Source organism: Mrakia frigida (assembly GCF_051309035.1).
Source record: "Mrakia frigida strain ATCC 22029 unplaced genomic scaffold BDY24scaffold_16, whole genome shotgun sequence".
NCBI classification, from domain to species: Eukaryota; Fungi; Basidiomycota; class Tremellomycetes; order Cystofilobasidiales; family Mrakiaceae; genus Mrakia; species Mrakia frigida.
The window spans coordinates 400,369-411,694 of NW_027481265.1; the positions used below are offsets into that span (position 1 = coordinate 400,369).

The following is an 11,326-nucleotide window of genomic DNA, read 5'->3' on the forward strand; positions in this document are numbered from 1 at the left end:
GGCAGATGAAATGAAACGTAAATTGAATCTTCGCACAGAGATCTTCTCTTTTCTATCTCCTTCCTTCCCTTCTCCTTCAGATCTAAACCAAACTAACTCCAAATCAAAGCTCCAGCATGGCGTTGATCGCGTCGTCTCCGAACGACCTGAAGATCTCCCTCGCCTCTCGAGAAGGCCTTCCGATCCCGGGGTTATCGATGACCGAACACGAGAGCAAGGTCTTCTTGACGATTCCTTTGGTGATTCCCAGGGTCTCGAAGGTGTCGGGAGCGATCTCGAGGATGGAAAGGACGGTGACCGAGGAGAGAATGCTGGGCTTCGAGGGGATGATCCGGGTCCTGATTGAAGGGAGAGAGGGCGAAAAGTAAAGGCGAGAAGTCAGCGTCTCGTTCGAAGGTCGTTCGAGCCTGAAGAAAAGGAAAGCAAGAGGACGAAGCACTCACTCCAAGATCGTTCGAACGTCCTCCGGCTTGTTCAAGGCGAGGCCAGCGACAACCTGACCGATGGCAGCGTTGTAAGGTTCTGAAGCGGAAGGGAAGCAAGGGGAAGAAGGGAGGTTAGCGTCTTGAAAACGAAGAGCATGAACGCTCAGAAGCAGATGTGGACTCACCAAGACCAGGGTGACGGAAAGTCTCGTGGACGAGCTCCTCGATAGCCTCCTTGGAAGCGTCTCCAAGGTTCTTTCCAGCCGACTTGCAAACGCAGGCGAGAGCGTGGACCATGCTGGCGGAGATCTCGTCCTCGGAAGCTCGAGCTCCAGCGACGAGCTCGGTAATCAAAGCTGAGACGAAAGGAAGTGAAAATTGATCAGCCTTTGGGGCCCAAGGAAGCTGGAGGGAGAGAGAGAGAGACAACTCACGATCCACTCGAGTCTGAGAAACCATCAAGACTCCCAAACCCTCGGCGGCTGAGTTTCGGATCGAAATCGACGCCGTATCGGACAGCGACTTGACGAAAGTCCTCTGCAGCTGAGGCTGGAAAGGCCGAACGAGATGAGGAACTCGCTGGAGGAGGATCGTGAGGGTACCGAGGCTGGAAAACGAGGGAAGGAAGAATGGAAAGACGCGTCAGTTCGTTCGTTTCAATCCCTCGAAACCCCAAGTTTCCGCAAGGCGCTCTGGAACTCACATGGCGTTCTTGACGGCCGGAGGGAAGGTTTGACTACTGATGACTCGAATGAGAGGTCCGGTGAGCTGAACGATGTAGGGCTTGATTCCAGCTTCCGACGTTCGAAGGACGAGGTCTCCGATTCCTCCAGCGGCGGCTTCTCGTTGCTCGTAGGTTCTGAAGCGTGAGACGAGCACGAAGAAGGATGTGTTAGTTCCGGTTCGAGACACATACGGTAAGAAAAGATAAACTCACCCTCCGAGAACTCCAGCCAACAAGATTGGGACAATCGATTGAACACCCTTGGGTCTCGAGAACCCAGGGACTTCGAATCCAGGAGCAGCGGTCGACTCGATGGCGGCACGTAACGGGACGACGAGTTCCTCGAGTTCGTCCTTGGGGATCGACTTGACGAGAGACTCGAGAGCCTCCCAAGCAGCCTCGACGACCTCGGGTTGACGGTCGGCGAACGAAGCGACCAAGCGTCGGATCCAGTCGACTCGGTAGTCGGAGAAGTCCTCCTGGGAAACCTCGCAGAAGGTTCGGCTGTGAAAAGAGAGGGAAAGAAGGTCAGAACAGTCTGAGAGAGAGGGAGAGAGAGAGAGAGAGGAAGAAAGCGACGACGCCGACTCACAAGCACGAAAGGGCTGAAACTCGTCGAGCAGGATGATCGGCCTTGGCCCATCCGAGGAGAAGCATAAGAAGAGTGTTGACTCCCTCCTCGTCCTCGATCGACTCGAGAAGCGTTTTGGTGGTAGCGTGAAGCTCGGCGAGGATCTCGGGGTTGGGTTCGTACTCGAGCGACTTGACGATGGCGGTGAGGATCTGGATGAGACGACGACTGAGGGCGTTTCCGGCGACCGAAACGAGGGATCCGAGGGCTCTAGCGTTGAAGGCTGAGATGGGAAGAGCGATAAGGGTAGGGATAACGACGGGGAAGATCGAGTTGGCTCGGACGGCCATGACCTCCTTGAGGGCTCGAAGAGCAGTCTCGGAGCTCTCTCCTGGTTGTCGAAGCGCCTCGAGGAGGGTAGGGATCGTCTGGTCGATAGCCTTGGTTCCAAAGTCTCCTTGTTGCATCTGATCGAAGGTTCGAGCGGCGGCGGCTCGGACGGTAGCGTTTTCGTCGACGAGGGCGGTTCGAATCGAAGCGATGATGACGTCCTGGTGTTCCTCGAGCTGCAAGGGAGCGGCACTCTCCCTGAAAGACGAAAGAGAAGAGTTAGTCAAGAGCGGAGAGTAGAAGAGAGAGAAGAAGGGAACGAACAAGATCTCGCTGAAAGCCAAACATCCTCCCTCCCTCATGCTTGGGTTGACCGACGAAACGCTGGCCTTCAAAATGGGAATCATCTCCATGAGAATCCTCTCTCCATTCTTCTTGCACAGCTCTCCAAGGGTCCTCGAAGCAGTCTGCAGAAAACGAAGGTCAGCTCAGTGAAAAGAACGAGGAAACGAAAGGGCAAGGCAACCGTCGACGAACCTCTCGCTGTTCCTCTCCAGGGCTGGCCAAAAGGGCGATGACCTGGTTGATAACCGAAGGAAGAATCTCCCGAACTGTTAAGGAAAAGAGGAAGGAGGTAAGTAGAGCTTGGGAGAAAAGAGAAGGTGGAAGAGCGTACGAGTCCTGGGAGTGTCTGGAGAGAAGAAGAAGGGACGAAGTCGTCAGCATCGAAACCAGAACGAAAAGGGTGCAGAGAAAGCTGCTCACTCTGAACGAGAGCCTTCCAGATATGCAAAGATCCAGTTCGAACGGCGTTGACGGCATCCTGTCGAACGATGTAGAGGGCCGAGAGCACGCGGTCCCTCTTCTCCTGACCGAGAACGTCGAGAAGGGCCTTCCTCGAAGAGTCGTGAGCTCCAGTCTCGACTCCGTCCTCCTCCTCGATCTCGGCCTTTCCACTGATACCAGAGATTCGGAAGAGAAGCTCTCCGATGAGGGAGATGGAGGATTGCTGCAAATCGAAGAGAATGAAGGAGTCAGCGAGGCGAGGAGGGGAGGAAAGAGGAAGGACGAGCTCACTCGGATTCTCCAGTTCTCGTCGACCATTCCCTTCTCGAGCTCGGGAAGAAGCAGATCGACAGCCTTGGTAGAGTAGTTGCTGATGATCATCTTACCCGCTCGCATCGAAGCGTCACGAACTGGTTTGAAGCAAAATTCGAACGATCTCAGTTCTTGAGACGCGTTGAACGACAAGAGAAGTTGAAGCAAGGCTCACCGTACTCCGACTCGTCGGCAAGTCCACCGAGAATGGGAGGAATGATTCGACCAAGATGGGGCGAGAATCGGTGACCGAAGGTAGCGGGCAGGTAGATGAGGAGCGAGATGAATCCCTCTCGAACGTAAGGCCTGGGACTGCTGGCGTTGGTGATGATCTCGGGAAGGAGAGCCTCGAGTCGATCCATTCCGAGTCCGGAGAGAACCTCGGACAGACCTTGAGCGGCTCCCTGATAGAAGCAAAGAAGAGTGAGTTGGAGAGACGAAACGAAACGAAGAGGAAGGGGAGGAGACGCACCTGTCGATCGACTCCAGAAGTATCGGATCGAAGAGTCTGAAGCAGATCCTGGACCAAGGTAGGGAAGTTGTCCTCTCCGAGACGCTCGACGAGAGTTCCGAGAGCCTTCGCGGCTGTAGCTCGAGCCTCGGGGACGGGGTCGACGAGGACGATGTGGACGAGAGGGAGGAAGGTGATGACTGCAAGGAGTCAAGCAAAGGAAGGGAAGTCAGGGAAAGTTTCCAAAGTGAGAAGGCCGAAGAGAAACGAACGGTAGGGAACGAAGTCCTTGGGATCGGTGAGGGAAGACCTGGATAGAGAATAGCACTAGAGTCAGCGGTGCTCGATCGAGAGGCTCGAACTCGTCGACGACTCACAAGTTTCCAAGAATCTGAACAGCCTTCCTCTTGCTCTGAGCGGACCTCTCTCGAAGACCTCGCTCAATGATGGGAGCGACCTGAAGAATCACGCAGGAAATGTTAAGTCAGCGAAGCTCGACTCGACGTTCGAGAAGAGAGAACGAAGAGACTCACGAGAGCGAGCGAAGGCGAGTCGATGAAGTGAGCGAACGACGTGTTGAGGAGAGCTCCCAAAGCAGCGTTGGTCTTGCTGGTGGGGTCGACGAGAGCCTTGAGCAGGGTAGGAACGAGAGCCTTGATCTCGGGGTTGTGGATGACCTCTCCGAACTTCTTGAGACTGGCGTTGGCGGCCTGACGGACTTGAGCGCTGCAAAATTGACGACCGAGCGAGAAAGACTGATCAGCAACAAAGACGAAGGGGGAAGAGAGAGAGGAGAGGAAGGAAGGAAACGCACTGAGAGTCCGTAAGAACGGCGGTCAACTCAGGAATAACGGTCGGGAGCGAGAGGGCGAGTTGTCGAGGAGCACAGAAAGCCATGGCTCCGAGAAGCTCGATCGATCCCTTCTTGGTTCGCCACTGCTTCTCCTCGAGACCTTCGAGGAGGGAAGGAAGGACGATGTTGACGCAGTGACCCGAGAGTCGAGACATGATGACCTTGGACGCGTCTTGGGTGGCATCTCGAACGTCGGCGGTAGCGTCTCCGAAGGAGGAGAGGAGGAGAGGAAGGATGCTGGAGAAGAAAGATGAGAGTGAAGAGGGAAGGTTAGGCGGAGAGAAGGAGGAGAGAAGGAGGAGACAGAAAGACTGGAGGAGCTGCTCACGCAAGGACGTAGGGCTCGAAGATTCGTCCGAGGGTTGCCGAGAGGGTCCTGAAAGAAGAAGGCATTAGGATGATGATCAGTCTCAGTCGTCCGAGTAGAGATACATGAAGATGTTCGACTCACTCGAAAGCAAGCAAAGCTCCCTGCCTCGACATGAAGCTATCCTTGTCCTTCGCAGCCTCCCTCAGCTTGTCGATGAGATCGAACTCCTTGAGAGCCGAAAGACCTCGACCCTTGACGACTCCAGCGAGACCGTAGGCTGCTCCTCGTCGTTCTGCGTACTTCTTCCCGTGGATGAGGAGGTCGTACAGTCGAGCGACGAGGGCTGGGACCTCGGGTTGCATCCTCTTGACGAGAGCGGGGATACAGTCGGAAACGGCCGCCTGGACGACTTCCGAAGGGGTCTTGAGAGCTTCGACGAGTCGGTCGACGACCTTGGGGATTCGGGGATCAGAAGAGTCGAGGTAGGAGGCGAGTCGACCGAAGAGCTGAGGAGGGGAAGGAAACAAGGGAGGCGAGATCAGCGTCGGAAAGGGCGAGTTCGAACAAAAAGAGGTCGACGCACGATAACGACAGCCTCAGAGATATGATCTCCAGCCTCGGTTCCAGAGCTTTTCGATCCGAGACAAGCCTCGAACACAGCGATGAGCTCTCCGAGTCTGCTCTTTCCCTGCGTGTCGATGATCGCTCCTCCAGCCTCGAGCATTCCTCTCCTGACCTCGGGACTTCGATCTCCAAGAGCCTCCGCCTGAACGAGGAACTCGAAGAACGGCACGACGTCCTCGGGGGTGAAGGAGGGAGAGAGAGCAGCGACGGTGTTGGCGACGGCGACTCGGATGTGGAAGGGATCCGACCGGTTGAGCGACTCCTCCTTGACCATACCGAACTGATCGAACTCGGGTGCGAGGACCTTGGCTCGTTCGGTGTAGAGTTCCTCGAGAGCGACGATGGCTTGAGAGATGAGCTCGGGGTGCATGATCACAGCTTCGGCGAAGGCGGCGGCGGTGGAGGTTCGGACGTAGGAGTTGTCGTGCTCTGAAGAAGGGAGGCAGGGAGAAAGAGGAGTTCAGCTCTCGAGAAGACGCGACGGACGAGACGAGGAGATGCAGAACTCACCGAGGAAGGGAAGGAGGTAAGGGATGAAGGTATCCGGAACATCGAGACCGTTGTCCTCCCAGAGGTGCTGAGCGAGACGAGAGTTCTGAGCGTCCTCGTCGTGGCAGACGATCCAAAGCTCGTTCGAGTAATCTAGTTCGGTGATGTCCAAGGGCTGCAGCGACGAACGTAACAGAAACAGTCAGCGAGGCTCGTAAAGAAAGACACTCGAAGGAAACGCACCTGAAGAGCCTGAAGAGCAGCGTTTCGGACGACGACCTCCTGCGAGAGGGTTCCCTTGATGAGCGCGTCGATCTCGGTCGCAGTGGCGTTCTCCTTGAGAGCCTCTCCGAGGTCGATGAGAGCGGAAGCGGCGGCCTTTCGGAGGGAAGGCTGAGTGGCGATGAGCTGGAGAAGATCGTTGATGGTTGAGAGTCGAGGGAAGGCGGTATCGGAGACTGAACACCGAGAAGGACAGAAAGGTGTCAGGACGCGTTCTGTCTCTCAGAGTCGAGGTGACTTCGAGCTTACATTCTCCACAGTGGAAGGTCATGATCTCAAGAGCCTGTGAAAGAGAAGGAGGTGGTCAGCTCCGAACGATGAATGAAGAAAGGGCGAAGGAGACTCACGAGAGCAAGCTGCTCGGTCGCCTCCTCGGAATCTCGTCCAGTGCTTCCAGCTCCTCCTTTGGCGATGATGGTAGTCAAGAGAGGAGTAACGTAGGCGTAGGTAGCAGCGTCGAAGGGAGATTGCTCGGAGAGGGTTCGAAGTCGGTAGAGAACTCGAAGGACGAGACCTGAGGTGCGAAAACAAAAGCGAGGTCAGCTCGACTTCGGACGAAGATCGAAGACGGATGAACGAAGGAGGACTCACCAGAGAGGGACTCCTCCTGCATATCCTGAGGCACAGCCTTGACTCCGTAGTTCCTCAAGATGGCGACCCCGACGAAGGGACGAAGAAGACCGAGTCGAGGGGAGCAGCATTCTCCGAGAAGCTGTTCGAAAGTAAGACGCGTCGAGATCAGCTTCTCGTTATCTCTCTCTCAGGAACCAAGACGATCGAAACCCACAAGGAAAGTGTTGAACGCATCCTCCCCAACCAAGAACGACCCCTTCTCCAACGGTCCATCCAACACCAACTGCAGCGTGTCCGTCAATTGATCCTTGAACAACGTCACCTCAGCGGCGATCAAGCTCCTGATGAGGGCCAATCCTCGTTCCATCTGAGCCTTGACCTTGACGATCTTGGCTCGGATATCGGCTTCGAGAGCGAGTTGGGCGGTAACGAGAGCCTGATCCTGCTTGGAAAGAACGACGGCTCCTCCTCCAGCGGCGGCTCGCTTCTTGGCTGCTGACTCTCGAACTTCCTTCTCCCACTTGTCCATAGCGGCGGTGGAACGGTTGGCGGAGGCGGCGGGAGCAGCCTTTTTGAGGGCGATGACTGAGACGGGAGAGAGATGAAAGGAGAAAGGAAGCGTGAGCTTCGACGCGTCAAAAGAATACGAAACGAAGAAGGAAGAGTCAAAACGAACCATCGACGAAAGCAGTTCCGGCAGGCGTCTCCCAGATCCCGAGTTCCTGAGCTCCGATGAAGTCGAGGTTGAGAGGGTCGAGGTCGGTCTTGATCTTGACGAGAAGTTCGGGGACGAAGACCTCGGGGGAGATGAAGGCGAGGGTCTTTCCAGCTCGGAAAGCGGCGGTAGCAAACGCGTTGCTCTTGGGAGGAGCTCCAGCATTGTCGGTGAGGAGCTTGAGGAGCTTGGACTGGTTTCGTTCGATGAGCTTGGGGATGTTGACTTTGGCTGCGAGGGCGAGGTCGACGAAGGTTCGGTCTCGGAGGTTTCCTTGAGTGAAGACGGAGAAAGGTGAAGGTCAGCTCGTTCTTCTTTCTCTCGACTTCTTCAACGAGGATTTGAACTCACCGAGCTCGGCGTGATGAGCAAGAATGAGCAAATCCGTCAACCCATCCTCCTTGACCTCATCGGAAGTTCCCTCTGCGAAGGAGACAGCGGTCGAGAGGAGCGTCAACACCTGCCTCGCCTTCGCCTCGGGACTGAGTCCACTCTCCTCCTCGGCAACCTTGGTGGCAGCGGAAGCAGACTCCTTCTGAAGGAGCCAGGCCTTGATGGAGTCTCGAAGGATTCGACCGAAGGCCTTGGGACGCGAGTGCATGCTGTGCTTGAGGATCGAGAGGGTAGCTCGTCGGGTTTGAGGGTGAGGGGAGGAGAGGGCGAGGTAGATGTAAGAGAGTCCGATGTGGGTTCTGGTAAGGAGGAGGCCGACGAAGAGAGGTTAGATCTGAGGAGTTTGTCGAGAGCAAGAAGGCAAGAAGAACGCACCGAAGAGACTCATCCTTGACCAGCTTATCCTCGTGCTTCTCAACGAGAGCCTGAAGACCTCGAAGGAGCCAGACCTCGTCCGAGACGGAGGTCGCCTTTCGCTGAGCCTTGTCCCATAGGAGGAACGAGGGCTTGGGAGTGGTGGAGGTGATGGCTTGGAGGGTGACGTTGGTGAGGAGGAGAGAGGCTGCGAAGAGAGGAAAGAAGTCGGATCAGCTCGAGGAAGAAACGCGTGAGAGAGAGGAACGGACGCGTCGAACTCACAAACCACCTTGCTTCCAGACTTCGACAACGGACCCAGCATAGCAGCAACAGCGACGAACCCTTCTCCTACACCTCCGGAAGCAGTGAGAGGAGCAGCAACGACTGACTTCAAGCTTCCATCGACCAAACCCTTCACGACCGTCTCCGCAAACTTGTCTGCCTCGACCGACCAAGCAGTCTTCGACTCCTGTCCAACCTTCCAAAGGATCTCTCCGATCGCACCGACGACGAGCCTCCTGCTGGTAGCCTTGGGGGTGATCATCTCCTTGGACAAGCTCGAGAGAGCCATGGGAGGAGTGGGGATGTTGGCGACGAGGGTGGAGGCGAGGTGGGGAGCGAGAGCGGCGAGGAGTCCAGCGAGAGCAGCCTCGGAGACGGTCTCCTTCTGGATGAGAGGAGGAAGGAGAGCGGCAATCTTGGCCGAGATGGTGGACGGGTAGGTGGTAGGGATGAGGTGGAGGAGCGTGTAGAGAGCCTGTCGATGATCCGCCGAGACCGACTTCCCTCCCTTCAGGATGGCTGCGATCTCGTCCGTGACGGCGACGAGGTCGGTCTCGTTCGAGGTAGGAGGAAGAAGAGCGAAGAACTCGATGGCTGCGTTTCGAACCTCGGGTTTGGGGGACTTGGTGTGAGTGAGGATCTGAGGAAGCAGGGTTTTGGCGGGGTTGGGAGGAGAGAAGGGAAGAGGTTGGAGGAGGGAGGTGAGGGCTGAGAAGGCTGACTCCGGGGAGCGAACGAAGGCTTTGTCGACAGAGGGAAGGAGAGCGGTGAGGTCCTCAGGAGTAAGGGATCGCTTGAAGAAATCATTAAGGGCGGACTGAAGGAAAGGAACGACGTGCAAGGGAGGAACTGGTCAACTTCGTCTACTCTCTCGCTTCACCGACATCGACGAAAGCTTTATTCCCTGGGACTCACCAGAACATGAGGTCCAACGTCACTCGTTCCCATCACAGCAGACTTCCAGCTCTCGATGATAGCACCCTTGGCAGCCTCAACGTATCCAACTCCAACTCCTCCATCCAAACCCTTCTCGGTCTCTCCGCTCGCCCGAAGGTGAAGGCAGACGTCTACGGCGAGACCGAGGAGAGGAAGCGTCTTGGCTGGTGGAGGAGGGTGGGCGGCAGCGGGAGGAGCGGTGAGGAGGGACAGGAGAGGTGCGAGGAGGGAGGGGTTCTGAGAATCGAAGAGGGAAGGAAGGAAAACGAAAGGTGAGCTTCGAATCGAAACTCTCAATCTTGAGGGTGTAGACTCACAGTTCGAAGGAGTTTCCTGATTTTTCGAACGGCGGCCTTCCTGATAGCGACTCTCGAGCCTCTGGAAGGATCGACGATGGCTTCGAGGGTTGTAGCGAGAGCGAAGACGAGAGGCGACCAGTGGACGGATTCGACGAGCTCTGGGGAGAGAGCAGCGATGAGACCAGCGATGTGGAGACTGAGGAAGTAGTGCGAAGCTGGAGCGGTGGAGCTGGAGCAGTGGAGAGCATAAAGGGAGAAGAAGAAGATGGTCAGCTTTGAGCGAAACGAGAAGAGGGAAGCTCAAACTAAAAGTCGAAGGACCATGGACTCACGTTCCAGAAGCAGGGAAACACCTCGCTACCTCTTCCAGGATCCACTTCTGCCACCGATCTGCAGCCTTGCCCTCGGTATCGGCCTTGACCAAGCTCGAAAGAACCTGAACGACGGCTTCGTTGGAAGGGAGATCGTCGTAACGAGGGGAGAGGGAAGGAAGGAGAACGACGAGAGGGAGGAGGTGAGTTGAGGGGATCTCTGCATACGGTGGAAGCGAAACAAGAAGGATAGATAGATAAAGTCGGCATCAGTTGCGAGCCCTTCTCTCTGTATACTCGAGCACTGATAAGATAAGATAAGCTCACCTCCTTTGACGGCCAAAGAGTTGATCTTGTTGAGCTCGTGAATTCTCTCCTTCACCCTCCCCCTCTTGAGGACCTCTCCTACCGCCGTCCAGTCCATCTCCTTCGATCCTGCGGCTTCCTCATCCTCGTCGTCGTCGTCGTCGTCTTCACGGCGACCTGATCTGGTAGTGGTCCTAGTGGTGTCGTCGTCCTCGTCGTACTGGGTTGAAGTGGATACTGCCCAGGCGTCGACGTCTGGTTTGGGTCGAGGATCCGACATCTTTCCCTCTTGCTTGAGGAGTTTCGCGAAGGAAGGCTTGGAAATCGTAGAAGAGAGGAGAAGGGGGAGAGAGGAGGGTTGAGGGGTATAGGCGAAAGGTAGGAGGTCTCCTTTTCTTCGCTTGTGGTGGGTGGAGGGAGGAAGAGGAGGAGTCGAGGAAGGAAACGAAAAGCGACTTGATCTTCGTGAGCTCGATGGTCCGAACCGTCTGACTCCCACGACCTCAAACTCCAAACAAATCTATTCAAAATCCACTCGAGCACCTCTAGAAGAGACTCCAGAACGTCCGAAAACCTTGTAAGTGAGGTTTCGTATACACTTTCCGTCGTCTGAGACAACGATGGAAGCGAATCGAGCGCTGACCTCGTCCTTCCTTCCTTACCCTTGCTCTCGTCGCAGCTCTTCTCCTCCCTGTAACCAGGCTCCGTCTTCCATAAACACCCTCTCAGCAGCATGTTCTCTCGCTCTTCGACCAACAAGGACGAAGATTCGAGTAACGGAGGAGGAGGAGGAGGAGGAGGAGGGGCCGGTCAACCGAGGTCAACGTCAGGCTCCAGGTTCGGATTCTTCACTGGAAGTAGCAGCAGCTCCTCGAATCGTAAGTATACAATCTTCTGGTTCCAAGCACTCTACATACAGATCTATACTCTCTCCAAACCTTGGCTTTTCACTTGAACTCCTTGTCGAGAGGGAGACTCATCATCAGTCTTCCTCGAG

General features: G+C 55.8%; 1 protein-coding gene across 1 annotated transcript; it reads right to left on the minus strand.

Moving 5' to 3' along the window:
* Window positions 1–6: 6 nt before the first annotated feature.
* On the minus strand, window positions 7–10,756 carry GCN1 (Gcn1p). Its single transcript, XM_076637720.1, has 35 exons — window positions 10,351–10,756; window positions 10,045–10,243; window positions 9,731–9,941; window positions 9,393–9,650; window positions 8,478–9,294; window positions 8,214–8,400; window positions 7,797–8,137; window positions 7,407–7,718; window positions 6,945–7,315; window positions 6,749–6,869; window positions 6,505–6,671; window positions 6,407–6,440; window positions 6,119–6,333; window positions 5,897–6,050; window positions 5,346–5,815; window positions 4,904–5,268; window positions 4,781–4,828; window positions 4,414–4,689; window positions 4,133–4,325; window positions 3,977–4,056; window positions 3,872–3,909; window positions 3,621–3,799; window positions 3,324–3,552; window positions 3,128–3,246; window positions 2,816–3,059; window positions 2,727–2,741; window positions 2,588–2,661; window positions 2,375–2,517; window positions 1,742–2,308; window positions 1,363–1,653; window positions 1,129–1,284; window positions 860–1,032; window positions 611–781; window positions 444–522; window positions 7–338 (listed from the first exon to the last, which is right to left on the minus strand). Exons 1-35 carry the CDS (start codon window positions 10,607–10,609, stop codon window positions 104–106), a joined length of 7,791 nt encoding a protein of 2,596 aa, XP_076496507.1. The 5' UTR covers window positions 10,610–10,756; the 3' UTR covers window positions 7–103.
* Window positions 10,757–11,326: the final 570 nt, after the last annotated feature.